General features: G+C 36.6%; 6 protein-coding genes across 8 annotated transcripts; 3 read left to right on the top strand and 3 right to left on the bottom strand.

Moving 5' to 3' along the window:
• Positions 1-2,676: 2,676 nt before the first annotated feature.
• On the bottom strand, positions 2,677-6,149 carry LOC116159760 (MAU2 chromatid cohesion factor homolog). The gene is made up of 10 exons (XM_031472834.1): positions 5,830-6,149; positions 5,601-5,780; positions 5,425-5,547; positions 5,244-5,372; positions 5,101-5,197; positions 3,919-4,083; positions 3,624-3,871; positions 3,374-3,579; positions 3,119-3,321; positions 2,677-3,073 (listed from the first exon to the last, which is right to left on the bottom strand). Exons 1-10 carry the CDS (start codon positions 6,052-6,054, stop codon positions 2,880-2,882), a joined length of 1,770 nt encoding a protein of 589 aa, XP_031328694.1. The 5' UTR covers positions 6,055-6,149; the 3' UTR covers positions 2,677-2,879.
• An 817-nt stretch (positions 6,150-6,966) lies between these two features.
• LOC116159619 (transmembrane protein 222-like) lies at positions 6,967-7,968 on the top strand. The gene has a single exon (XM_031472645.1). It carries the CDS (start codon positions 7,241-7,243, stop codon positions 7,778-7,780), a length of 540 nt encoding a protein of 179 aa, XP_031328505.1. The 5' UTR covers positions 6,967-7,240; the 3' UTR covers positions 7,781-7,968.
• LOC116159618 (checkpoint protein HUS1-like) lies at positions 7,136-9,537 on the bottom strand. 2 transcript variants are annotated; one of them, XM_031472641.1, is made up of 6 exons: positions 9,401-9,537; positions 9,144-9,350; positions 8,993-9,096; positions 8,838-8,948; positions 8,607-8,796; positions 7,136-8,559 (listed from the first exon to the last, which is right to left on the bottom strand). In XM_031472641.1, the coding sequence occupies exons 1-6, from the start codon at positions 9,450-9,452 to the stop codon at positions 8,327-8,329; spliced, it is 897 nt and encodes a 298-aa protein (XP_031328501.1). In that variant the 5' UTR covers positions 9,453-9,537; the 3' UTR covers positions 7,136-8,326. The 2 variants fall into 2 exon arrangements, with proteins under 2 accessions (XP_031328501.1, XP_031328504.1); XM_031472644.1 differs by having other exon boundaries at positions 8,607-8,784.
• A 2,932-nt stretch (positions 9,538-12,469) lies between these two features.
• LOC116179465 (ATP synthase subunit alpha, mitochondrial) lies at positions 12,470-14,968 on the top strand. Of its 2 annotated transcripts, XM_031499269.1 has the most exons (8): positions 12,470-12,623; positions 12,856-13,080; positions 13,138-13,291; positions 13,338-13,524; positions 13,580-14,213; positions 14,269-14,531; positions 14,579-14,700; positions 14,781-14,968. In XM_031499269.1, the coding sequence occupies exons 1-7, from the start codon at positions 12,558-12,560 to the stop codon at positions 14,691-14,693; spliced, it is 1,644 nt and encodes a 547-aa protein (XP_031355129.1). In that variant the 5' UTR covers positions 12,470-12,557; the 3' UTR covers positions 14,694-14,700; positions 14,781-14,968. The 2 variants fall into 2 exon arrangements, with proteins under 2 accessions (XP_031355129.1, XP_031355121.1); XM_031499261.1 differs by having other exon boundaries at positions 14,579-14,967.
• A 1,547-nt stretch (positions 14,969-16,515) lies between these two features.
• On the bottom strand, positions 16,516-17,877 carry LOC116170815 (proteasome subunit alpha type-4). The gene is made up of 6 exons (XM_031487338.1): positions 17,731-17,877; positions 17,522-17,564; positions 17,311-17,473; positions 16,962-17,259; positions 16,784-16,907; positions 16,516-16,737 (listed from the first exon to the last, which is right to left on the bottom strand). The coding sequence occupies exons 1-6, from the start codon at positions 17,731-17,733 to the stop codon at positions 16,592-16,594; spliced, it is 777 nt and encodes a 258-aa protein (XP_031343198.1). The 5' UTR covers positions 17,734-17,877; the 3' UTR covers positions 16,516-16,591.
• A 632-nt stretch (positions 17,878-18,509) lies between these two features.
• On the top strand, positions 18,510-25,421 carry LOC116170798 (3-ketoacyl-CoA thiolase, mitochondrial-like). Its single transcript, XM_031487315.1, has 8 exons — positions 18,510-18,714; positions 23,587-23,753; positions 23,809-23,940; positions 24,108-24,372; positions 24,453-24,628; positions 24,676-24,876; positions 24,931-25,085; positions 25,243-25,421. The coding sequence occupies exons 1-8, from the start codon at positions 18,696-18,698 to the stop codon at positions 25,325-25,327; spliced, it is 1,200 nt and encodes a 399-aa protein (XP_031343175.1). The 5' UTR covers positions 18,510-18,695; the 3' UTR covers positions 25,328-25,421.
• Positions 25,422-25,681: the final 260 nt, after the last annotated feature.

The following is a 25,681-nucleotide window of genomic DNA, read 5'->3' as shown; positions in this document are numbered from 1 at the left end:
AAACTGGTTTTTCCAAGGGAGTGAGGGTGGTATAGCCCTAGAAGCTGAGTAAGTCTTGATTTTGCGGACTGTTGTGTGTAACCTCTCTATTAGATAAGGTTTTTGTAGACCAGGTCGCTGTTGCGACGGTATTTGACGAAACGGAACAGGAGCAATATCCTTTTATCAAGACAGAAGGCCTGGAGTAAGTCTGTAATTTGGGTCCAGGTGTGGCTAAAAAATTTTTAAGCGACCAGGGGCAGCAATGTAGTACCTCTTACTGTCGACGTTTGTTAATGGTAACGTGTTTTTGAGGGCTGGCCTTCTGTGGCTTGAGCTCTGCCCGTTGAGCGAGCGGGCGTTGCGGATTTAACGGAGCCGCTATTAAGAGCGGCTAGGTTAGCGCTCTCTCCTCCCTTTCTCTCCCCCCTGCCTAGCGTTGAAAAGTCCGTCTTTGACAAACAGTGAGGCAGTGTGATACCGCGGTGAGCCTCTTAAGTCCTTCCAGCTTTAGCACTAATTTTGCAGCTTTTATTTAGCATTCTCCTAACTCGTTCCAAGAGAACCTGAAGCGAGTAGATTTCTCGGGACTAATAACCTTCATTGATTTGCTTGAGAAGGATAATGATAGTACGCCGGAGTGACATTTGAATGGAGCAAGGTCTAACTGTATGCGACTTGCATCACTCAATCCTGGCAAATAAGCGAGCTGTCAGATCTTGGGAAATATTTTCTGTTCTCAAGAATAAATGAAACAGCCGAGGCTAAGGCCGAGCTACGCTGATTAGTTGTGTCTGAGTTGCAGTATGCATTGTCACGTTTTTAGTTAGGTCCGACAAAGAACAAATCTCCGATAAGAATTGGTGGGGTCAAAGACGACGCAATTCGATCGGCAACTGATAAGTCGCGCTCCACGACAGAAAAACAGGCCATTAGCAATCAATGACTCCACGGGATTGTTAAAGCTTCAGTTAGGTTGAATGGCGCGGGTGTTTTGTCGGGGATCCTCTTTCCTAAAAGACCTTGCAAAAAACTCCGGCAAATCGTCTTTCATTATGAATTTGTAACAAACAGGGGAGAATCCCGTCGTCAAATTCGGGAGGGGAATATGGCAGCCCTCGCTGGAAGGTTAGAGTCGCAGCTGGGCGCCTTTGCGCGGAAACTTGAATCAAACCAGTCGTTCAGCGCTGTCAATCGTGCAAGAAACGATCTGCGCGATGTCTCGGTGACTCGCGCAGGTCGGGCTGCGATAATCACGAGACGCATTACCGTGTGTTAGCCGAAGGTTTTGGGTCTTCTATAACGCGGCGCGAAGGAGCTGCGAGACAAGAACGGCGCCGGCGTTTTACTTCTCGAACGTGACGTACCGATGGCGGGTTTGACCTTTGCGAAGCTACGTCCAACTTAACAAACGTTTTGCCAATCTTGTTTTTGAAATAATTAGCCTCGAGTGCTAGAATGTTCTCTGAAGGACTCATAACCTAAACCTAAAAACCTAGGCAAAGAATTAGAAGTTAAAACTTACACTTAAAACTAAGGAAGTGAGGAGGCTAACACGATACTGTGTACGCAACGAGGCACTTAACAAGGTGAGAATGAGCGTAGAGGGCGTGGGTCGGATAAGATAGACCGCGCAGGTTAGGGAAATTCAAATATTAATCTTTAAACATAAGTGCGCAACAGTATACATGAGGTGTATACATGGTTGTATAATCTAGTGATATCTTACGCGACTTGACATGACTGATATAATGACTGACTGTATATGTAGACATTGGCCCATATGAATAAAAGGGAGCATATGCTTATACTTGCAAAATTCAAAGTAAATACTCGTAAGTGCTCTTTCACACTGGGCGACTTAGCAGCGCTGCTGAGCAGCAGGACAGGACGCAGTGCGGCGCTGCTAAACAGACCAGTATGAAGGGGCACATACAAGTATTTACTTTGAATTTTGCAAGTATAAGCATATATGCTCCCTTTTGTTCATACGGGCCAATAAATGAATTATTAGTAATAAACACAAAGAAAAATAAAAAGAAGTTTTTATATTATAAACTTTGTTTTTTTCCCAAGTATAACAATAGAATTCGGAATAAACAAAAATACATACGGTTTAAGATAGCTTTGAAGCAAGATGCTAGCATTTTTGCATAGAATATATTGTAGGTATTAGTTTCAGCATTGAGTGTGTATAATCAATGGTTTCAGGAATGATTTATGGGGGTTTAACTGAATACACCAGAAGAATTAGGGTGTAGCAGAGGGCGTATAGTATCATTTCTTTTGGACTACCAGTTCCGGTAGTGTAGGGAAACTTAATTTTTTCAAATAGAAGCCTTATTCTACATCGGAAAATAATAAACTTTCATGGGAAACGGTTTTGTCTAAACTTATTATTTTTTTTATACTCTTCTAAAAGCGCTACTTTTGGATTGAGCTAGGAAGCTGTTCTGTCAAGAATTTGGCAACTGGTTTTACAAGTCTTTGTGATCTGTATAATATTAAACATACTATTGATTATTAAAATCTCGAGAAGTAGGTTTTATTTAACACTTTATTTTGCCCTAAACTTCAGAGTCAGTTTTCTAATCGGTTATTTTTTATATTTTTTAATACACCTAAGTCGCCAATAACGCTTTATCTTTCAATAGATAGGTTTTGCCACATTTTTCCATATACTTACCACAATAAAAATCAAGTTAGGTACGTACTTTATTTTAAAGATTTAGTAGGTAGTACCTACACAAAGATCTACATTATGATTGTGTGCAACTGTAATTTTGAAATAACAATGACCACATAAATTTGTTTTACAATGACATCAAAAGTGAGAAAACTGTAATGGAATAAATAATTTAAATTGATCAATGAAGTTTAAAACCTATAGAAATACTCGTTTATAATAATGCCCCAGATGTACTCGGCGAGTCTGATGGCAAGCTAGGAAAAGGTCCAGTTGTCCACTGAATGAGATTATGTTCTTGCATTTGAGATGCTTGGAAATGATCCTTCAGTAACATCTGCGAAAAATTCAAATGTCTCTGGAAGGCTTCATTCTCACGATTTGGATCTCCACACAAACGATACAAATCTACAATTAAGAAATTAAAAACGGTATAAGTATTCGGCAATAAACCTTTTAAAATGGCCGACGCCCACAATTGGACGTGAACATCAGGAATTTTGCTAGCCAACTGCATGGCGGGTGTAACCATATTCATACTTTCTCTGCTATTGCCAAGCGAAAGGAAGATATGACCTAATAATACTAACGAACACGAGGTTAAACGGTTTAAGTCTTCTGAGTTTGCCATTTTTAAAGTTTCACGTAGGTATCTCCTATAAAAAAAAAACTGTAAGTGATCCGACTTTAGCGATCATAAATACTCACTTTGCTTCATTGTATCGGCCTTGAAAGAAAGCCTGCAATCCTTGTACATAATATGCAGCTGCACGAAGACTATGCGACTGTGATGGCAGATTTTCTGGATTAATTCTATCTAGCAAAGCGGTAAACTCTCGCTCCCGTTTCGCTCGTAAATAAACTATGGCCAAGTTTAGATTGGCGAAAGTCCACAACTCCCGTTCGCTAGAAGTCTAACAAGGCAACAATGTTAGATTGATGTAAAACATACACTTACTGCGAGTACGGCTGAAAATTGTGCTTCGGCTGCCTCCATACAATTCATGCTCATCGCGTAGAGACCTAATAATGTGTGCAGTTGAGGTCCATGCCTTTCCAACAGCTGAGGATGCTGCCTGCAAAGAGTAGTTGCCGATGTAATTTCTTGTAACGCTTGGGTTTTATTTCCCATTACCAAACGACACATGATTATATGCTCGAGTAGCATTAATTGGAATACTGACAAGATTGGTTTGTTATCAACAACTATAAAAATGACGTCAGTAATAAAGCAATATGAGATGAGTACGTACTTTTGAGTTTTTCAATTTGTATTAACGCTTTATCTGTATATTTTTGCGCTTTTTCCATGTAGCCGGCTTGCATGCTGTGCATAACAGTCACCAGATAGACTAGGACGTACAGGTGTTCCTTTGGCATCCATAAGAACATATCTCCTGCGCTCGGTCCTGTAACCACTGCAAAAATGTTCTTAGTCGCTTGCTACACAGGAGAACTTAGAGTTGTCGGTATTTTAAGTAATGAAACGAAGAAGTGTGTCTAGCAATAAGCAATATCCATGTGTGAGTGTGTTGGGAGGAGTCGGAGGACGCGCATTAATGCATTAATCCGGCAGTCAGATTACAATTGACAGATGATCAGTTAGTTAGTTAGTTGGCAATCAATGCAATACTAGTCCAGGCGTCAGCGGTTTTGAGGAAATAGTATATTAAGATACAAGTGTATAATCAAGTCTTTGAAGCAGGCGCAACGGGTTTAATGGCACGACGCAAAGCGGAGTGCCTTTAACGTTGCAAGTGCTTTAAAGACCAATTATACACTTGTATCTTATAGTATTTTTTATTATACCTGCAGTATAATTTAAAAATAGGAAATATAATTAAATTTACATTACATCTAAAAATTAGTTTTGCATAGTTTTTGAGTCTTTAAACACGTGTGAATCATGTGCAAGCGCTGCATCTAATTCAGATGCTAAGTTGATTGTCTACCTACATAAATACACACAGAGCACAAGAAACAAGTTAAATACGTGGTCACTCACGAAGGACAAAAGTGCAAGGACTAGTAGTGGTACAGACGGACAAAGTGAGAACAATAGCGGTCCCCCCCAAATCGACGTTAAATCACAAAAAGTGATACAACTAAAAACGGTTTTTCCGCTATTTGACGTTTGGCGTTTTCCGTTTGACACTTCACTAAGCGTGCATTATCTGCTGCTCAATAGAGGGCGCTTTTAAGTATACCTAAATGTGTTTCCCATAAAATGCATAAGGTTAGCAATCTGTTGTATGTGTAGATCTGTGGTATTAGGTATAAGTAAAAAACTTAAAACTCAAGAAGTAGGCACACGTGAATATGTCTCAACTTTGTAGCTATATTGGACTGTTGCTAGCAGTACTGCTGGCCTTACCCAGCATTTATTACAACTTACTTTGGTCCACCTGTACAATAAATTAATAGACGACATTTACCTTCATCTGTAGCCATAATAGTTTGTATGCTTTGCTGTAACTGTTTTAAACACGGTTTCACACTCTTCACTTGACCAGCCATTAAATAGTGGCACACCTAGAAACAATAAATAGGACGTTTGCCCATACAAAGATCAAGATACCTGAAGAACCAAAAAGAAAACCTTCAAGTATTCCTTTTGATACACACTTCCCGTCCATGTTTCAATTAAATGTCCAGCTTGGTTCAGAACTGGCTGCACTTCTTGTAGCTTTTTGTCAATTAATAGTAACTTAAAAATATAAGCGTTCAAGAATTCAATAAGAGAATACTAAAAGATTTACCATTGCTTTACTTAGAAGGAACAATACTCGTGTATAGCTTGCACTAGAGATGTGAGCGTAATCAACTCCTACACCTAATAAACTGCTAGCTAATTGATAATCCTTTTCACTGGCGTGTACTTGCTGTAAAATCATACGTAAGTACTACCAAACATTAAGTGAATCACACAACTTACAGCAAGTTGAAAAATTAACCTACAATGCCAATACACATTATGCTGAGATAATTCGACGGCCCTTCTTAAAATGTGTTTGGACGGTGCTAGTTGCTTTTGTTGCTCGTACAGTTCAGCCAAAACGCTCGCAGCCTCAAACTTAACATCGTCGAATGAGTTGATCATTTGAGACAGCAACCACTGAAATTTACACAATTACCGAAACAAACGACAAAGACCTGCAAATTACAGCCTGTTCCAAATGTGTTTTCGCTAAATCGACATTCTTCGTATGAGTAAGTAGAATATTGCCTAATTGCAGGTGAGTTCGTGCCTCAACCCTTGGAGGAGGTTTAAAATTAAAGACCGCTTGTAAACATCGAATGCACATCTTAATCATAGGAGGGCTAGATGTACGAAAATATTCGGCTAATCCTAAAAGAGATAAATACCAAGCGTCTTGCGATGACGCCATTGTTGAAAACGAATTATTTTAATTTAAATTAATAACTATTCGAGCCTTTTAAATTGTTATTATTGTAGCAATCTAGGAAACGGCTTGTTTATAATTATTAGTGACATTTAATAATTAATTCATTAAAACTGGAGCTATTGGTAACATTGTAAACAGTGTTTTATATACAGGGTGTCTCCGAACACTGAACAGATTTTATTTACAGTTCGCCTATAACAAGCTTGTCTGCATACATTTTAATCACTTTACAATTAGCTTTTTATGAAATTAAACTTTCGACGAATTGGCGGCGAGTTAACAGGCACGCAACTAAGCAAATTGCGTAATGGATAATTATGTAGGTCGCTGGCCAAGTAGTTTTTATAATAACCTCACGGTATAAGTTTTGTTATTAATTTATAAAATCATTGAGGTAAGAATTGCTGTTTAGTTACAGACAAACAGACAGCAATACAACATTATAAACCACCTCGAGGCCCGTTAATAAAAAGCAATAAGTGAAAAATTATGGTAGGTACTACCATTGAATTTATAACTACTATATATCTATAAATTCAATGGTACAGTCACTGTAAAACTTTAAAAGAAAACGTAGTTTTTATTTTTACACGGATTATTTGTATCGAGGAATCAAAAGTAAGTAATGAGTTCACATTAAAATGTATGCGTCGTAATATCTGCGTCTTGTAGTGTCCGCGTCCCATTGTCTGCGCCCCAATGTCTGCGGTTTATTCCCTTTGTGGTCTACTGTCTTGCGGTCTAATGTCTTGTGGCCCAATGGCACCCATACTCTTTCATGAAATCATTGTATGTAATACATATACAATGATGAAATGTTATATATAAATCGTGATTGAAATGAAATCTTTTTCATTATTCATGCTACGCCACTGAGTAAGGCGCATGCGCAGACCACGCGACAGTCAGCTGTCACATGTCTGATGCTGTTTATTTTCCCAATCTCTTCCATAAATAAATAAACGTCTTCAATAAGAAATCAAATTTTAAAATTTAAATGGGTTGGCTCGATGCCATTAATTGTTAAACTCGTATTACCCGCAATTTTCTCGTGTGCTTATTGAAAATGAGCTTTACATTGCGATGTGCTTCTCATAAAGTGGAAGAGGTCTTATCAAACATCACTTGAATAATCCCTTTCTTGTATCAACTATCCAAAAACCTGCACATGTATGAGGCGTTGGCGACAGACCCGAATCTTGACATGGCATCGGAATTCACACAAATCGACATCACCAGGAATCGATACCCATTCTGCGTTGTATGGACTCCAATACCGTTTCTTACTTGGTTATTTCCAGTAATTGGGCATATGGGCATAGCTTTATCTTCTGGCATAATTAGAGATTTTGCCGGACCCTACTTTGTATCCGAAGACAATATGGCTTTCGGAGATCCTTCAAAGTATTGGCAATTGAAGTTTAATAATGCAATCGGAGGTAGTGCCGGTTGGGATCGTGCAATCACAGAAGCATCAGATATTTACAAAGAACGCATGCATAATCTATTTTGTGATAACTGTCACTCTCACGTAGCCACAGCATTAAATTTGATGCAGTATAATAATTCAAGTAATTGGAATATGGTAAAGTTAGCATTTTTAATGTTAGTGTATGGAAAGTATGTTAGTTTTGTGGCATTCTTGAAAACGTGGTTGCCATTTCTTGTCCTCCTTACAATTATTTTAGTTATATCATTAAAAGTGTAATTTATGTGTATAAGTGTATTTTTGTAATGTAAATATTAAATGTTTAATGTATCTAAAGTAGAAAAATTAATAGTCCATCTATCTTTGTAAGAGTATATACATGGAGTATACCTACAGTGGGTTGGATTGGTACAGCAGGCTTGAATGTAACCCCTCCCCTCTTAAAAAAAATAAATTTAAAAAATGTGCATTGTCATATTTATTCAATAAGTAGATGCAACTGTATTCATTTTAAATTATTTGCAAACTGCAGTTGTGCTCTAAGCTATAGACGAATATTAGGACCTCACTTAGGCATTATTATAATCGCAAATCTGATCCCTCAATTACCATATGTGTAATTCTTTTCTTAACAAAAGTTTGTTGTGTACTTTAATATACACTGTGTCCAAAATATGATATCTATGATGGACTATTCCCTTCCCCTGCTTAATCAAAAGAAAATATCAGAATATAAAAAAAAATTACATCTACCACTTAATTTTTCCACTTCTATTTTTATAAATTAAATTTGCAGCAAGTAGATCATAATTCTAATGGTATTGCTTAAATTAAAATTTCTGTAAAGAAACACTGCAAAGACAGAGCCCCAGGCTGTTCACATGACAACTTCACCATCTTCCCATGTACAATGCTGCATGTTGTTCGGCAATTATTCAACTGCATACCTGCTAAAAACATTAAAAACTTCTTTATGTCAATGGTAGCAGTAACTACAGAATTAACTTCAGTTGCATCTGCATCATTTGTGTTCTCAAGCAATTCAGTATTATGAGCAACTACAACAAAGACCTCTAAACAGGGGAAATACAACTCAAATTCTCACCTGCAAATGATTCAATGCCGAGATTGGAGAAATGAGCAGTTAAGCTAACAACATCTGTTTTGATGCGTAAACTCAGCTTACCAAACTTTGTTGCGGAGACGATTAAAGAGTGGCCCATGTTTTTCATACGCTCTACTATGCTTTTAATTGGTTTTAAATTAGGCATCTGCATTGAAACCTGCAGAAAACCCTGCCAATTCGATATTACACTAAATCATAACACAATCTTACATGAAAATCGTTAAACTGAGGTTCGGCGTATTCGCCCCAATGTTTCCTACCGATGACTTCAACTGGTATATCATGAACGAGGTGACGATTTTGTAGACCTTCAGTTGATGTCTAAAACAACATCATTAACACCAGAAAATTAGTATCCGACTGACCAATTCCATTTCTAATGTGAGACAGGGAGCTTGTTTGTTGGTAAGTTTCACCTTTAATGATTTTGCATTTTGTTTAACCGTTGATAGGGATTTCAGCAACATTGCTAAGATACAGCGGATAAATTGATTATACTGAAAAATGTTAACATACCAGTAGAAAGTCCTAGGTAAATTTCATTCTGTTCGTGCGAAACACCCTCCAAATTAAATTCTCTAAAGTAAAAGTTTACAGGTAACTCGCACCATACTAGAGGTCTTCTAGGTCCGGTATCATCGTCGGGAATGATGAAGTATACATGTCGAATGGTAATTCGCATCACACATTCCTTTGATAACTTTGATAAACTATTTACAGTCGCTTAAATGATATTATTAAGTTATGTAAATCGTAGTCATAAGGAAATATACTTAAAAAATCTTTCATTGCAGCATTATCTACCAACACCGCACGGAACCGCATTTTAAAAACTATTGTACAAAACTAACTAAGAACTGTTTACATAACCTTAAAATATTTCTTTAAAATTATGGCGCCAAAGTGTTACGGCGCGTGTTTCACATACCTCTGACGGCGGTATTAAAAGTAGCTCACATGCAATAATAAACACCGTGCGTGAAGTATGCAACCATCAAGGCCTATTTTGAACGAAATTAGTTTTACTTGCAGAATTGAAAAATTTGATTTGTTTTAAATTCAAAAATGTTCCAATGCAAATGCCAAAATCTAACATCCAACCAACGTGATGCAATCACCTAATCCAATCGGACCTAAACCTTTAAGCTTAAAAGCCGCTTTACATAGGCAATTTTAAATTCGCTTTAAAGCCGCTTTACATTAGGCAATTTTCGTGCAATGCAAGAGCAATGCAAGTTAGAGATACGTTACTGCGCATGTTCATACGCAATTCAGGTGCAAGAAAAATAAATAGAGAAAGTTCTATTTCACTTGCAAGTTTGGCGCAAGTTCTAGTAACTTTTCTAGTAATTTTGTCAATACCACAATTTATTTGGTTTCGCGTGTGTTATTTTGTGTGTTTTTTTAATAGCAAGCGCCACCATATAACAAACTGTAGCCAGCTTAATTTCCTTTTGTTTGCTCATACCTAATGGTCAATTTTATTAAGTTTCAAGAATAACCTTCTGTGTAAACAAACTGAAAAGTTTCAATTTTTGAAAAATATGTTGTCAGTACTGCAACACTTTTCTGAACTTGCACAAAAGTTGCAACACAATTGCATAAATGTAAAACCGTAATAAGCAATGCAAGGCAATTTTAGATTGCATTGCACAAGCCTTGCATTGTACTAAAATTGCCTAATGTAAAGCGGCAAGCGGCTTTAACAATCACGGACACTGTCCTCCAGATCATGTTTTCACTTTTCAAGTATTGTTTGAAAGATAAAACTTATTGTACCTATTTGCTAAAAAGAACCACTTTTCTTCTTTTTTCTCTTTTACACGCTACGGTTACCAGTTCACGCAAAACGCTCTACGCACGTGAAAAGATAAATGTATCAAATTTCGTAATCGTTCAAAATCTCTTTTTTGTATTTCTAATTGTTTATTTGTTATTACAATATTCTGAAAGCTGGAAGAATGATTTAATCATGAAAAATACGTACATTCAATCCTTCTGATCTGGAGATTAAATTACCGAACTTCCTAATTTTTTTTGTATGATCAGAAGTTAAATGAATTTAAGACAAAAAAAAAACTGTAATATTAAAATGCAGTTTGAATCAATTAGCGGCGGAGAATAGAGCTATGTAACGTACTGGATATTTGGGAGCGTTAAAAAATAGGGAGTACTTACGCCGCTTATTGAGCAGAACGAATGGTCGAGTAGAGTTTTCACCAACTTTTCTTTCGGCCCGGCACACGACAGTAGTAGTATCATGTCATCGCAAACAGCAAGATTCCGACTTGTTTGTTCCTTCCACCAACATTTTTGCGTGCGCACTAAGTACAAGGACGGACAACACGGCAGGGAAAATCAAAATTATGAGGAGTAATAACAATACAAGGAAATTTTTAAAGTGAGGACAACGTACGTTATTTATGTATGCAACAGAAAGTACATGTCCAGAACAAGGTTCTGAGTACAAACGAACGGTCAATTTTTCTAGTTACAATTACAAACGAGCGTTTTTAGAAAAAAATGTCCAATAGAACCAGTTCAGAACACACAAACAAGTCAATATCTGTACTTATTTTTATGGCGAAGTATGCAGGGTGGGTCATTTCAAAAGATCCGCAATATGATATCGTTATACGATACACCTAAAGAGACATATTTGGTGATGATTTTTACTCGTTTCCTTCCATAGGATTTCAATAGTAATTTTTTCATTTCTGATTATTGGTTTCCCTAATTATTTTGGAGATAAAGTCTATTTAGGTTTTTTGTAGAGAAAAAATTACGAATCCATGTATATAGCTTTTAATTTTTTGGACTTTGAAACCAAGAAATTAAAAACTGGCGCTTTTAAGAAAATCAGTGCTACCATATATGACAGTTTGAGATCAAACAAAGCTAACTAATGACAAATTTTTGTTTGATTTGATAATTCCATGGCATTACCGTCTTTATAAAATAGGACACTATAGTATGTACGGATTCGTAATTTTTTTCTCTACAAAAAACCTAAATAGACTTTATTTCTAAAATAATTAGGGAAGCCAATAATCGGAAATTCAAAAATTACTATTGAAATATGGTGCGTTCGTCAAGTCACCACCCCGTATAGTATGCTAAGCTTCCGTTTACTCCCCTAACGTAAACCGATTTGGATGATTAATACTCCATTAATATACGACCAATCAGATTGGTAATTGTTTCAAATTCTAACCAATCAGATGAATTTTTATCTGATTAAAAGCTAGGTAGCTTTTTATCAGCGATAAAAATGTGCGTAGGAATGCGTAAAATATATAATTGTTATTAATCTCCCTAAAATACGCTCGATCTTGGTTTTAAATCAGGATAATTTTATTTTTAATTCACTCAAATTTTGTTGCTTCCTGGAAAAAACTGTCGAACAAAAGCACATGATAAAATCGCTCCAGCTAATATAAAGCTGTCGCGATTTTATCACACTTGATCTCTAGTTTTTTCTGTTGCAACAAAACTTTCGTGTAAAAATAAAATTATCCGAATGAAAATCAAGCTCTTGTGTATTTACTCCCGATTAATGAACTCGTCCCAAATGTATTTAGTATATACAGTTGGAGCTTTCACTCTGTTTTTATGACCACACTGAGATGAATATTTCATCAAATAGATGGGAGTTTTCGTACACCCTGTAGAAGTATAAATTACCCTGTGGAATTATTTGAGTAAATATTTAAATACACACTGCTTCTTTTTTTTAACAAATTCATATGTTAACCTTTTTGCATATCTTGTCCGTTTTTTAATCGAGATTTTTGATATCGACGGACAACTTTGAAGAAGTTGAATTGGTGCCAACTCGTGACGTCACTGCCATTGCGCTGTATCGTGCATTGTGGGATCGCACTGCTCGTATTCCGCTCTCCATCTTTGATTTCTGCTGGGGAAGTAAAAATGTCTCTGTTATCCGCACGTTTGGCTGCTACTGCGGCAAGGCGTTTACCAAATGCTGTATCGCAGGTAAGTTTCTCGTTTTATTATTTCTTTCTATTGAAAGTATTTAATGTGCTTCAATTGTAACATTTTTCTTGACACTGCAACCTTGTGACATAACCGGTACAATTTCATTCTTACATAACTCCTCAAATTTTCGATAAAATCATTTACGAGAACGTTAAACAATTGAAAATGTGAAGAGAACCCAACTCCTTAGTGTTGAACTCATTATGTAACTCCAATCTGTTATATCTAGGTTAGTGCCCCAGCAGCCGTCGCCTCACGTAAGCTCCATGTAACACCTAGCAATCATGGTGCGGAAATTAGTTCGATCTTAGAAGAACGTATTTTGGGATCAGCCCCTAAAGCAGATCTCGACGAAACCGGACGAGTATTGAGTATTGGTGACGGTATCGCTCGTGTGTACGGCCTTAAGAATGTACAAGCGGAGGAGATGGTGGAATTTTCATCCGGTCTTAAAGTAGGGATGCTTATTATACGGTTTAATCGCGTAATTAAAGGGTGCTGATAATTTTAGGGAATGTCCCTTAATTTGGAACCTGACAACGTAGGTGTTGTAGTGTTCGGTAATGACAAATTGATTAAGGAGGGTGATATTGTGAAGAGAACTGGTGCTATTGTCGATGTACCAGTCGGCGCCGAGCTCTTAGGACGTGTCGTTGATGCTTTAGGTTTGATTTTAATATTAATAGTTAATTTTTAGTAACGACATTGTAGGTAATCCTATTGATGGTAAGGGGCCATTGAATGCAAAAACTCGTTTCCGTGTTGGAGTAAAGGCGCCCGGTATTATTCCCAGAGTTTCCGTCAAAGAACCTATGCAAACCGGTATTAAAGCTGTAGACTCGCTTGTACCAATTGGTCGTGGACAGCGAGAACTTATTATTGGAGATCGTCAAACTGGGTATGGTTATTACCTACATTTACACATTTGCGACCGTTCAACTATTATTTCACAGTAAAACCGCTTTGGCCATTGATACAATCATCAACCAAAAGCGTTTCAACGAAGGAACAGATGAAAAGAAGAAGTTGTACTGTATCTACGTGGCTATCGGTCAAAAGAGATCTACGGTAGCTCAAATTTTGAAGAGGTTAACAGATTCGGGAGCCGATAAGTACACCATCATTGTATCGGCCACAGCTTCCGATGCTGCTCCTTTGCAATATCTCGCTCCCTACTCCGGCTGCGCCATGGGAGAATACTTCAGAGATAATGGCAAGCACGCCCTGATTATCTACGACGATTTATCCAAACAAGCTGTGGCTTACCGTCAAATGTCCTTGTTGCTTCGTCGTCCACCCGGTCGTGAAGCCTACCCGGGTGATGTCTTCTATCTTCACTCGCGTCTACTTGAACGTGCCGCTAAAATGAGCGATGCTAATGGAGGTGGCTCATTAACTGCTCTTCCAGTAATTGAAACCCAAGCCGGAGACGTATCCGCTTACATTCCAACCAACGTCATTTCCATTACAGACGGTCAAATCTTTTTGGAAACTGAATTGTTTTACAAAGGTATCCGACCTGCTATCAACGTCGGTTTGTCTGTATCGCGAGTAGGATCAGCTGCCCAAACTAAAGCCATGAAGCAGGTAAATTCGCTTTCAAATCAAAATTATTTTTCTTCCAACTTTTCCATTCTTAAAGGTTGCCGGTTCCATGAAATTGGAGTTGGCTCAATACCGTGAAGTAGCAGCTTTCGCCCAGTTCGGTTCAGATTTAGATGCCGCAACTCAGCAGTTGTTAAACAGAGGTGTTCGTCTAACAGAATTGCTCAAACAGGGCCAATATGTACCAATGGCCATCGAAGAACAAGTTGCCATTATTTATTGTGGTGTCAGGGGTCATCTTGACAAACTGGACCCATCCAAAATTACGAGCTTTGAAAAGGAATTCTCTCAACACATTAAGTAAGCTTCCCAAATATATTAGAACTCTCTCTGTACGTTTGTCGTAGATCGAGTCACCAAGATGTTCTACAAACCATCGCAAAAGAGGGCCACATTTCTGAGTCCACCGATGGTAAATTAAAGAAAATTGTTGTCGATTTCTTGGCGGGATATTCCGGTTAATTTCAAGGTTGTTAATTATATAATTTAAAAAAATTAAAAGTGCTTATTGCTAGTCCAGTTTTTTGACATGATTCTTACTTGTTACAGTTTGTATTGTGGCTGTGGCTAAAAATAAGCCCATGAAATTAGCTTAGATCATTGTGGCAGTCATCATTACTGTAATTAGAAAACATTTCGTAAATAAAGAAGAGTAATAACCCTTTTTTTTAATTGTACTGTTATCTGTATTATGTTTATTGCCTATATTACCTATTTCAATATAAATGTCACTTTATTTGATGTGTTTTTATTTTATTAAGACCTATTAATTAACAAGTCACAATCATTTTTCAGACATACTTTTGAAACTCGATTAAATCTTCAGAAATAGGGTCATAATTTGGGGGGGAAGTAATTGGTGGGGCGAAATTTTTGAAAATCATCTCCAAAATGTTTATTATTTCTACTTTTAAGAATCCTTAGTTTTTATAGTTGGTATTCTGCTAGGACATAAACCTAATGTTTACACTGCCCCCTATCCTTCCATAACAATGCAACATTGTTATTATACCACAATTTTGAGAACGGCCGCCATCTTGAATTTTTTTTAATTCGCGAAAATCTGGTCTTGTAAGACGGCTGAAACAAATCAGCCGAAAGGTGGTGTAGCAAGTTGCATTGGACTCGTTTCTTTCAGCCATTTTACAATAGGGCAGATTTTCAGAATCTCATTTGTATTGGGGTAGTTAATTTCATATGTAGGGGGTTGAGTGATAGAGCAGACGGAATAACACGGTTTATTCCAGTCTGAACTTCGCCCCATTGAATCGCCCATCATGTAATGTAATGTATAATATCTGCATTGAATTAGTTATAAATTCAATGATATCTGTTCTTTGTATAATGTGTGCCCAATAAATGTCATTATTATTATTATTAAACTTTATGCTGAAACATGAGAAACTAGCTTTCTTCCAACAAAAGATCAATGCAGTAAGCATCTAACTTGTTATATTTGTGTTCAACGCAAAACTTCATTAGAAAAAGTTTTAGTGCCTTGGAAGAGCCATGCTACATTTTATACAGAACTTTAGAATTCCACCAAAAATACCAAATACATTCTGAACGATAAAGGGTAAATAAATCCGTTGTAGGTAGATTGTATTCTTTTAACCTGAAACACCATTACAGAAACTTAGATCAACCAAAGATCATACTAAGAAGTGTATCATTCAATAAATACCATATTTTAAACAATTAAGATTAAGGGACTATACGGAAACTCTACTGAGAACTAATAAATTTTTGTTTTTTTATCTTTTTTCATTTAAAATAAGTATTAGAAATGCTCTTTATAACTACAGCTACGTATTTATAGCGAGTTTAGATTATGAAATAAATTTCGAAATCGATACGCTTTAGAAAATGTTTCTACTATAAGCACTTCATTACAAACAACTTATTCCTTTAGCATTTGAAATACGAAAATTTTTTTGAGTGTAGGGTAGGGAAGTTTATATATGATAAACCGGGATCGGAGACAGTGCAGCTAATTCCTAATCTCGGCAATGTGGCAACCCTAAATGACACGTGTCCCACTGTTACATCAGTTTTTAACTACCACCCTGCTTGATGCAGTGTAGGTGAAGCTGAACTGTTGTATTGAGGGTCCCGGGTGCGGATATTTGTTAATGTAATGGGTGGAGTTGATAGAGCAGCCTTAGCTGAACCCCCCCCCCCCCACTTTAAAGGCAAAAATAAAAAACCAAACTTTGAGCCAGTTAAACAAATTTAAAGAAATAAAATACGAACATTTTTCAAAAGTTTGAAATGTATTAAGGAATTATTTTAGAATCGGACTTTAATAAATGTAAATTTACTCAATTTGAAATATAAACCAACAAAAACATGGCACCTATTTAAGATTTTTGCTTTTGTTCTTTTTTAAGCGCCTCTGCTGCTGCTTCTGATTTTTCAAAGTCTGAAATTAACGCCTCAACTTCTTTGCTAGACAGTATATGGGTATCGGTTTTGTTGTCACTACGAGTGAGTGTCGCCATTTCCACTACAATTACAAGTTAAACTATTAAATTTCTACCTTCACAGCAAACCTTTTTCCGATGTCAATTTAGTCATATCAAGAGTTTTACTCAAAACTTTGATAGCGAGAGCTTTAGCATCCTTGAGTGTCATTTCGCCTTCCTTATATTCTTGCTTTAAACTCGAGACTGCAGCCTGTCGATAAAATAATTTTATTTCTAATGATCTTACACAAAATAACATCCTCACCGCACTGTTATTACCGATGCATGTTGCTTTCCAGCCACTGTAATTGCCACTAGGATCAGATTGATATAGCTGATAACCATAATGTTTATCCCATCCCATATACAGAATAGAAACCCCAAAAGGACGTTTACCCCCATACTGCGTGTAGGCCTGCTTAACATCACAAAGCCACGAAACTAATTGTTCGCACGGTATAGATTCCCCATACTGAATTAGGTATCGTTGTCCGATTAAACGAAGTTCGTTAGTTAATACGTTTGCATCGGATGTAATTCCGGCAACACTACATACCATATCACTGTAAAAACAATCTGCTAGTTCCCATTACAGGATGCAGACTAATACATACTCATTTAACTTGTATATTTTTTCAGATGAGAATACCTCGTCCAGTAGTTTATTCGTGTTGCGGCGTTCTGCAGCTAAAAGAATACCGTCTGTAGCTAATATGCCCAAACAAGTTCCCGCATGACTAATAGCTTCCATAGCATATTCGACTTGGTACAGTCTGCCTGTAAGGTGTATTTTTAACACAATGGAAACATGGTTTGAATTGTTACCTTCGGGCGAGAAAATGGTCGTTCTCGTATCATATCTGCGAGCCTAAACAGAACAATTCAATTTGAGATGTAGGTATTTGTATTAAGCATGACAGTGCATCAAAAGGAATATAACCTCAAAACCTCAAGGTGTTACAAATTTATGAACGGTACGGTCTACTGGTACGCCAAATTAATGTAATATTGAGAAAAGCAAACTTATACGTTACCATTTTTATAGAAAAGTAGCACTAGTATTGTTCAAATTACTGCAAAACCGCTTGTTAATCAATACACAACCTCAAATTCCCCCTACCAACACAAACAATTACACTACACTGCACTGCTGACTGCTGTGCTGATTGGATGTACTTAAAAAAGTTGATAGATGTCGCTTTTGGTGTTACATCATAGGCGTAGACTAACGGAGGAATCACACAAGGTTTATCATATCAATTTAAAGTATGTTTGGCTGCATAACAATCAAATTATTAAAATATCCGACGATCGCTACAACTCTTCATTTTGAGTACCTCGGAATGATAGAGCAGAGAGCTTGATAGACATATTTAAAATTTCGGTTTATCAGATATTCTTTGCCATTCCAAATACGGTTCGAAATTAATATTCACATTGTTGTTATTTTGTCTATCCTTACGGTTAAAAAGCGACTTAGCCTACTCACCTATTCAAATGTCAATTTAACATCAGCTATAAAGAATAAAAATTGGGATTGATATGTAATGTGTAATGGTGTTAAGTTCTTAATTTGCTTTTAATTTGTACATGGAAATCTAGAAATTAACTGAATCTCAAAATTCAAAAAGCACATACCTACTTTTGGTCGCAAACATACAGCGTTTTTTGGTTCTGGAGAAACCTCGCCGTACGCCACTGCTTCGATCTGTGCAACTTAGCACTTTATTATTTAAATTAGAACGTTTTTGTAAGTTTTTTTAAAAAAACTTAACGATAAACTATGGAACAGTAAGGTGGCAATGATTTGCAAAAGGGAGAAGTATCGCCCTTCAACCGATACTCAAAATTTGAAGGTTAAATATGAATAATAAACGGTTCTTTGAACTTTGGATCTTTACAATTTAGATTTAGTTGTATCATTTGCTCCGGCTTACGGTATATAGGTACCAAAGTTCCAATTGTAATTTAATTTTAAGTGAAGCACCATTCAGTTTTAATGTCTCTTTCTACTAAGGGTAAGTAACAATTTGGAAATAAAAACAGTATAATACTTCCTTATTTCTAAAATAGATATGTGTTTGGTTGATTGCTGCCCAGGTTTATTTATTGAGCAGAGAGAGATTAAATTAAATTTAAATATTAGCGAATAGTAACTAATAATTATTATCTAAGTATTCTTTGAACAGAAATTCTCTGATTTATTATTGGTGCCCATTACAACATCTGCCAACGTAATGTATACAGAAAGGTAGGCAACTCATCAAACGTGCATATTTCAATTAAGTATACACGGTGGATTTTTATTCCTGTTTACGAGTGCGAAAGTTCCAAAATTGCCAATAAGGTCTATTGAACACCACTGTTTGAGGTAACTCATCATGTGGTTTTCAAAAAACCTACTGATATCGGTACGTATTTCATTTCGGCTGTTTTACGTCACTCACACACGAACGATAAAGAAATGGTACCAATTTTTGATATAAAATTTGAAATTGGTTTACGCACTAGTGACGTACATGTCATCTTTGGTGTGAGTATACACTGACATTAAAGGGCAAAATCTCTTTTGAAGGACGCCTAATTGTATGCAACTAAAATAACTTCTTAAAACAAATAAAGATCCGGCTGCCAGATTAATTAGATTGAATATTGTTGCTTGGGTGCACCTGTTACTGTTACCGGCACTATACCAATTGGCAATATCAACTTTTCTTCAGCTGAATACATCGCACACAAACGAAAATAAACATACGGAAACCAACGCAACTAATTAATGTAACGGACATCTTTATTTGTTTTAAGAAGTTATTTTGGTTGCATAAAATTAGGCGCTTTTCAGAAGAGATTTTGTCTTTTAAAAGTAGACATAGACACGTAAATCTCTACTTATGTCTATTTATTAATAAATATCACTGTGTATTAATCTGAAATAGGCTCGCGGCAGCGGATTGCTACAAAACAGGCGCGAAAATTTCAAACAAAGCTTGTAGCTATTTGAATCAAAATCGTTACTTGGTGCTCAATTTTGGTGGTAAAAAGTCTAAACGCAATATTCCAATGTCTATGCGCCTTTTGCCTTTTCGCCCTTGGATAGGTTTCTGTATTTTTTTTCACATTGATTATTATAGAGGTTATTAACACGTCTGTTTTGTTGTTCGTGTTGTGTCCTTTGAACTTCGCGATAGGTATATATTTGCGATGATAAACTTGCCTGTGTAAACATTTGAGAGATTGCCAGCGAAAGAGGTAACAAAATCGTTTACGTGATTTTTAATTCTTGTTTTATTATACCATGGTTCTTGTAAACTTTTTTTTAGCGGATTTGTGCAAATTTATTTGTAAAAAGGTAGCTGTTAATCTAACTTTAGGGACGGGGTTACAATATGTGGGGTCGGCGACATCTGGGCGTCATCCCCAACCGTGTGGAGATTTTCAGTTTTTTTCTATCTTCTACAGTTTTTCTCCGATTGTTTTCAAATAGGTGTCGTCGGAAAGATCTTGTTATTGTCAACCCGCACAACTCCTGCGTGGCGAAATTTTTTTTTCCTAGGGGCGAAATAAACCACCTTTACCACGGCGCGCTTCGAGGGGTAGTCGACTTTGGGCGCACAAAAGTTTTTTAAGCTCGAATCGCGGTTTCTCTTTCTCGTGAAACACAATTTGATTTGATTATATAGCAAACGCCCCCTCGTTCTCGAAAGATATCAAACGGTTCCGAACCCGACTATTCTAGCTAGAACAAAACACGTCATATTTCTCGGATAGATTACGTCACATCCACTGATGACTAATCTTTGATGGCGCCTCGATGTCTATCGAGATTTTTGGAATGTTCACTACAGGAATAAAATTACTTAATGACGTGTTCAAGATTTCTAATTTTCGTAATAAGAGTTACAGTTTAAATAAGAAGATTTCAAAAAAATCGAATGTGAACCCCGTCGATTTATTTTGGTCATTAAGTTTAGTTGAATAGGTACATTGACGATGTTAATGGGATAACGGAATTTTTCAAATTCATTCCGTAACAATCGCAGAGATTCGAGGACACACTCCGGATGAATTGATTTTTGTGAATTGATCGTAACCATGGATTCACGGTAATTATATTAGTCTCGAGTTCCTGGAGACGCGAAGTAATTTTGTGTATGCCGGTCTTATTTATTGCCATTTGTATGCGATACTAATGTTGTTTATTCTTATGGGAAGTGATTGTTATCTGCCACAATTTGATAAGCATATATTTAAATTAATCCTGTTTATACCTACTTAGTTGATTGTAATTATATGACTTATGCAACATATGCCATGAATGTGGGAGAATACCTATACAAACAAAAAAAGATATAGGTAACCAATGTTTATTCATTTACAATGATATAACTAAGCTTATTCTAGTATTTAGTTATAACATTTATTTATCTCTATAATAACAAAGTAGACATAAAATAAATGTTAGTCTAAAACAAACAATCGTCAAGGGTGTTACACAAGTTGGTATCCTTTGAGATGATGTCTAACGAGGACAACTTTTCAAAAAATGCACCACTCAAGTGTGAATTTTGCGATGTAAATTACCAATCTGCAGTCAACTGCGTCGGTTGTAATTTGGCGGTCCACAGCAAATGCTTTGAGCTAATATCCAAGCTTATCAAAGTTGATGAAATCAACTGGTTTTGCAAATCTTGTGTTCAAAAATGTAAATTGGAAGCAATGCATCGTAATGCGATAAAAACGGAAGGTGAGTGCACTATTGACTTAAGAAAGGTCTAAATTTGGTTTTTGTTTTGAATACATTAAAAGGTAATCTTTAATATTTTTGGAACGAAATACATTTTTATAATGATGTAATCAAAGAGGAAGTAATAAACGCAATTATCGTCGAGTAACGTTCCGTAGGGAGATTAAAACAGCTAGTAAACGGCGAAGGATAATCTAATTAAACGCGCTAGTATCTTTTGTTTTATTTTTTGTCAACACAGTTGTATATATTGCTAAATGAATTCTATTATATCATTGATTAGTTAAGAGTAAAGCAGAACCGCGGTTAATACAACAAAAATCGGAAGACTTATCAGAAACAACCCGACAAGTTTATCAAAAGGATGGAAGAGCAAAAGGTAACAGATATAGATGAACGAGTAGTGCTTGCTTACCTTCAGAAAATGTCGGAACAAAGTGTCGATTATGTAGGTTATCCAGTCAAATTGCAATGTATGTTGATGAGAATAAACAAAGGCATTCATGAAGGCAATTAGCAAGAATGATGTAGCCAAGAAGGCATATGTATTCCAGGAAGAGGACTTCCGAAAGTGTTTAGCTGATGCACCAGACATTATGGATTTATTTTTGAAGGTAGCCGTTTGCGGTATCTTTGGCTTTTGTAGAAGATGCGAATTGTGCGATTTACATTGTAGCATTTCAGTGTATTGCTACTTAATTTAAGTTAATTTTTTGGAGAAACAGCGAGATTTATATGCAATAAAACGTATATTTTGTTGCATACAAATCAGGATGTATTTTTATACTTGCTACGTTTTACGGTTTTCCCAATGTATACCAAATAGAATGTCATTGAAAGATAAAGGACTTGCCTGCTAAATGCCGTATCGACAAGACCAGCGCTCAGCGCAGATTTGCAATTAAATATTTGTCAAGAATAAAAAAAGAGAATTTGATTCGCTAAGGCCGTTAGCCGGCGAATGTAGTGTAAAGCCTCTTCTTCTGAAGGGGCATTTAGAAAGCGACTGGGCTTAACCTAATCTACTGCTACACCAAAAATACATATAACCGTAACTACCTGTTTTGGGTACCACAACTGTAAAAAAGTAATCACCCTTAAAGGACCAGTTCAGTTTAAACTTGTATTTGGTGAGTCGCGCAATTGATTACTGCGTACATACATAATCAAGAACAGCTATACCTACTTCCACTTCTGCAAATAAATTAGGTTTTATAATATCTTATTTTTTATCAAACATTGTACATTAATGCAGAGTACAGAGAATTTATTTAATGAGCACGCTGGAAGTGATTACCCAGGAGTGGGTACAACATGACATAAACTAAGAAGGAAACGTACTGCTTATTAATTATTATTATTCCACCATCTTAAGACGGCGAAGGCTCGATGTTTTACTGTTGCCGACAATCTAAGCAATTGTACCTAATTATGCGTGCGTTTGGTGAAGCAGTATTTATTAGTCCGCCCCGAAAATGTTAGGCATGACAATTGTTCAAATCCAACGACAAGTAGGATGGAAATCGGCGACTGGGTTAAAGAAAGTGTTATTATTATTATTTAACGAAAAGTGCAACCTCATTGACTTCCGAAAATGTTAGCACTATTTTTATAAACAGGTGTTAGTTACAAAGTACTCCTGTAAGATCAATCATTAAATAGTTGACATTTAACTTCGTTTCTCATGTTGTCATGGTAATTTTAAAACACGCGCGTTTTTAAAAGTTTGATTTAAACACGCCGAGGCGTATTTTAAATAATCAAAATGCGAGTCGCCTTTGGAAGTTCATGTTAAGGAGTACCTACGATTTTCCATGTAAACAAAGATTCCAAAGGTGACTCGACAGCAACTCATTTTTGATCGCATAGTACAAGAAAAACAGATTTGTATTATGTTATGAACGCCATTTTATTTCGTGCTTCGCGCGCCATTTGAAATAAGAATGACAGTTGTCATTAGAGTTCGCAATCATCTGTTTCATTTGATCTACCCTTGCGGTTAAAGTGATCACTTTATCTACCCTTACTGTTAAAGAGCGACTTAGCCTACTCATTCAAACCTAACAATTTAACATCTGCTATTAAATAAAAACAGAAAGAAATTTTTAAACATTACCATTGGAATAACCCCCTTCGTTGATTGTAGGTGTCGTAATTGTTGCTGCGAAGCGTACCGCTTTCGGCACATTTGGAGGCAAATTTGTAAATACCACAGCATGTGATCTTCAAGTAGCATCAAATAAAGCCGCAATGGCTGCTGCAAAGATAACACCGGAAATGATAGACACTGTGAATATTGGGAACATTCTCTCCGTGAGTATGGCTAAACGTTTTTGTTAACAATTAGGTGAGCCTTACTTTCCAATAGCATTCTTCGACAGATGGTGGATATATGGGAAGGCATTCGGCACTGAAATCTGGAATACCTATAGATCGACCTGCGCTGATGGTTAATCGATTATGCGGGTCTGGTTTCCAAGCCGTCGTCAATGGTGTACAGGTACTTTCATTTGTGTTGTTTCGACTAGTCGCTTCTATTGTTTTGAAAATTGAGTATAATAATAATGAAGGCGCCGCTGAGACGCATACGGCCAAAAGACTTTTACCTGGTTCACACATTAAACTTGGCATCAAGGGACGACATTTAATTTCTGTTATCTTTTGTAGGATATTCTATTAGGAGCAGCAAAAATTTCGTTAACAGGAGGTGCGGAGAGCATGTCCCAAGCACCCTTTGTAGTGCGTAATGTTCGCTTTGGTACACAGTTAGGCGTTAACTATAACTTCGAGGATACTTTATGGGCCGCTCTCAGCGACAGTTACTGCAAGTTACCGATGGGTTTAACAGCCGAAAAATTAGGAGCGCAAAATAATGTCACAAGAGAAGATGTGGATGAATTTTCTTTGAGATCTCAGATGCTTTGGAAAAAAGGTTTGTAATCTGTAATGAAGTCGATACAAAGATATCTTAATTGATTGGTTTTGTAATCATTTCGTAACATTAAATTTCAGCTCAGGAGGCGGGCGTATTTAAAGAGGAATTGGTACCAGTTCAGATCAAAGGTAAAAAAGGTCCCGAAAATGTCGAATGTGACGAACATCCTCGACCCAATACAACCATGGAAGGTTTGAAAAAATTACGGTCTTTGTTTAAGGAAAACGGCTTAGTTACTGCAGGAACTGCCTCCGTAAATAGCATTTTGGTAACAAACTAAAATTAATTATATTATTGCAGGGCGTTAGTGATGGTGCTGGTACTGTGATCGTAGCAAGTGATGCTGCTGCAGCTGAATATAATCTTAAACCTTTGGCCAGAATATTAGGATACTCAACTGTCGGGGTGGATCCATCAATAATGGGAGTCGGACCTGTTCCTGCCATCCAGAATGTTCTAAAAGTCTGTGGATTAACTTTGAATGACATCGATTTGGTGGAGGTAGACACTCTTAATTTTATGGTTGTTGATGGTCGTTTATGATCAATTCTTCAGATCAACGAAGCTTTCGCGGCTCAAACACTTGCGTGTGCTCGACAGTTGAATTTGGATATTAATAAACTCAATGTCAATGGCGGTGCAATTGCATTGGGTCATCCTTTGGCTGCATCAGGCGCTAGGATTACAACACATCTTGTTCATGAATTACGGTAAGTGTCTACTTAGGTACCTATGCAACATGTATTACGGCTACCTACATTGTGGGTCAAAACTCATATGAACGGTTGGTATAAAATTATCTTGCAATCTATCATTTTTTACTCTAGCATACCTACTACAACAAATTAACCTATTTTCTCATTGCAGACGAAGAAAGGCAAAGTATGGAATAGGTTCAGCATGCATTGGAGGTGGTCAAGGTATTGCTCTTCTTATTGAGGCTTTATATTAATTATATACATTTTTTCATTATTGTATTCTTCTATGCATTTGTAATTTTTTTCTACCTACTAATATTAAATAAAGATATAAGGTTTTAATTGAAATATATTATAGTGGGATATAGTACCAATTCACGTTCAACTAGAGTTGAGCTTGAGTGGATGAGAACATTTTATGCCTATTACTCCCATTTCCGCTTTCTTTTTGCCACCACCCACCTCTATCATCTCTTCGTCTATCACTTAGCTTTTATGAAACTTCCATTGCTCTTGCCTTTGAAAAATTTGCCTTCAACCAAGGAGGAGGCAATACATATATAGAGTAAATAAATAATAATAATGAAAAAGGATTTTATTTTCTTTCC

Source organism: Photinus pyralis, unplaced genomic scaffold, assembly GCF_008802855.1.
Source record: "Photinus pyralis isolate 1611_PpyrPB1 unplaced genomic scaffold, Ppyr1.3 Ppyr1.4_LG1, whole genome shotgun sequence".
NCBI lineage: Eukaryota > Metazoa > Arthropoda > Insecta > Coleoptera > Lampyridae > Photinus > Photinus pyralis.
The sequence above is the reverse complement of the archived record's forward strand: the minus strand, read 5'-3'. Positions and strand labels throughout refer to the sequence as shown.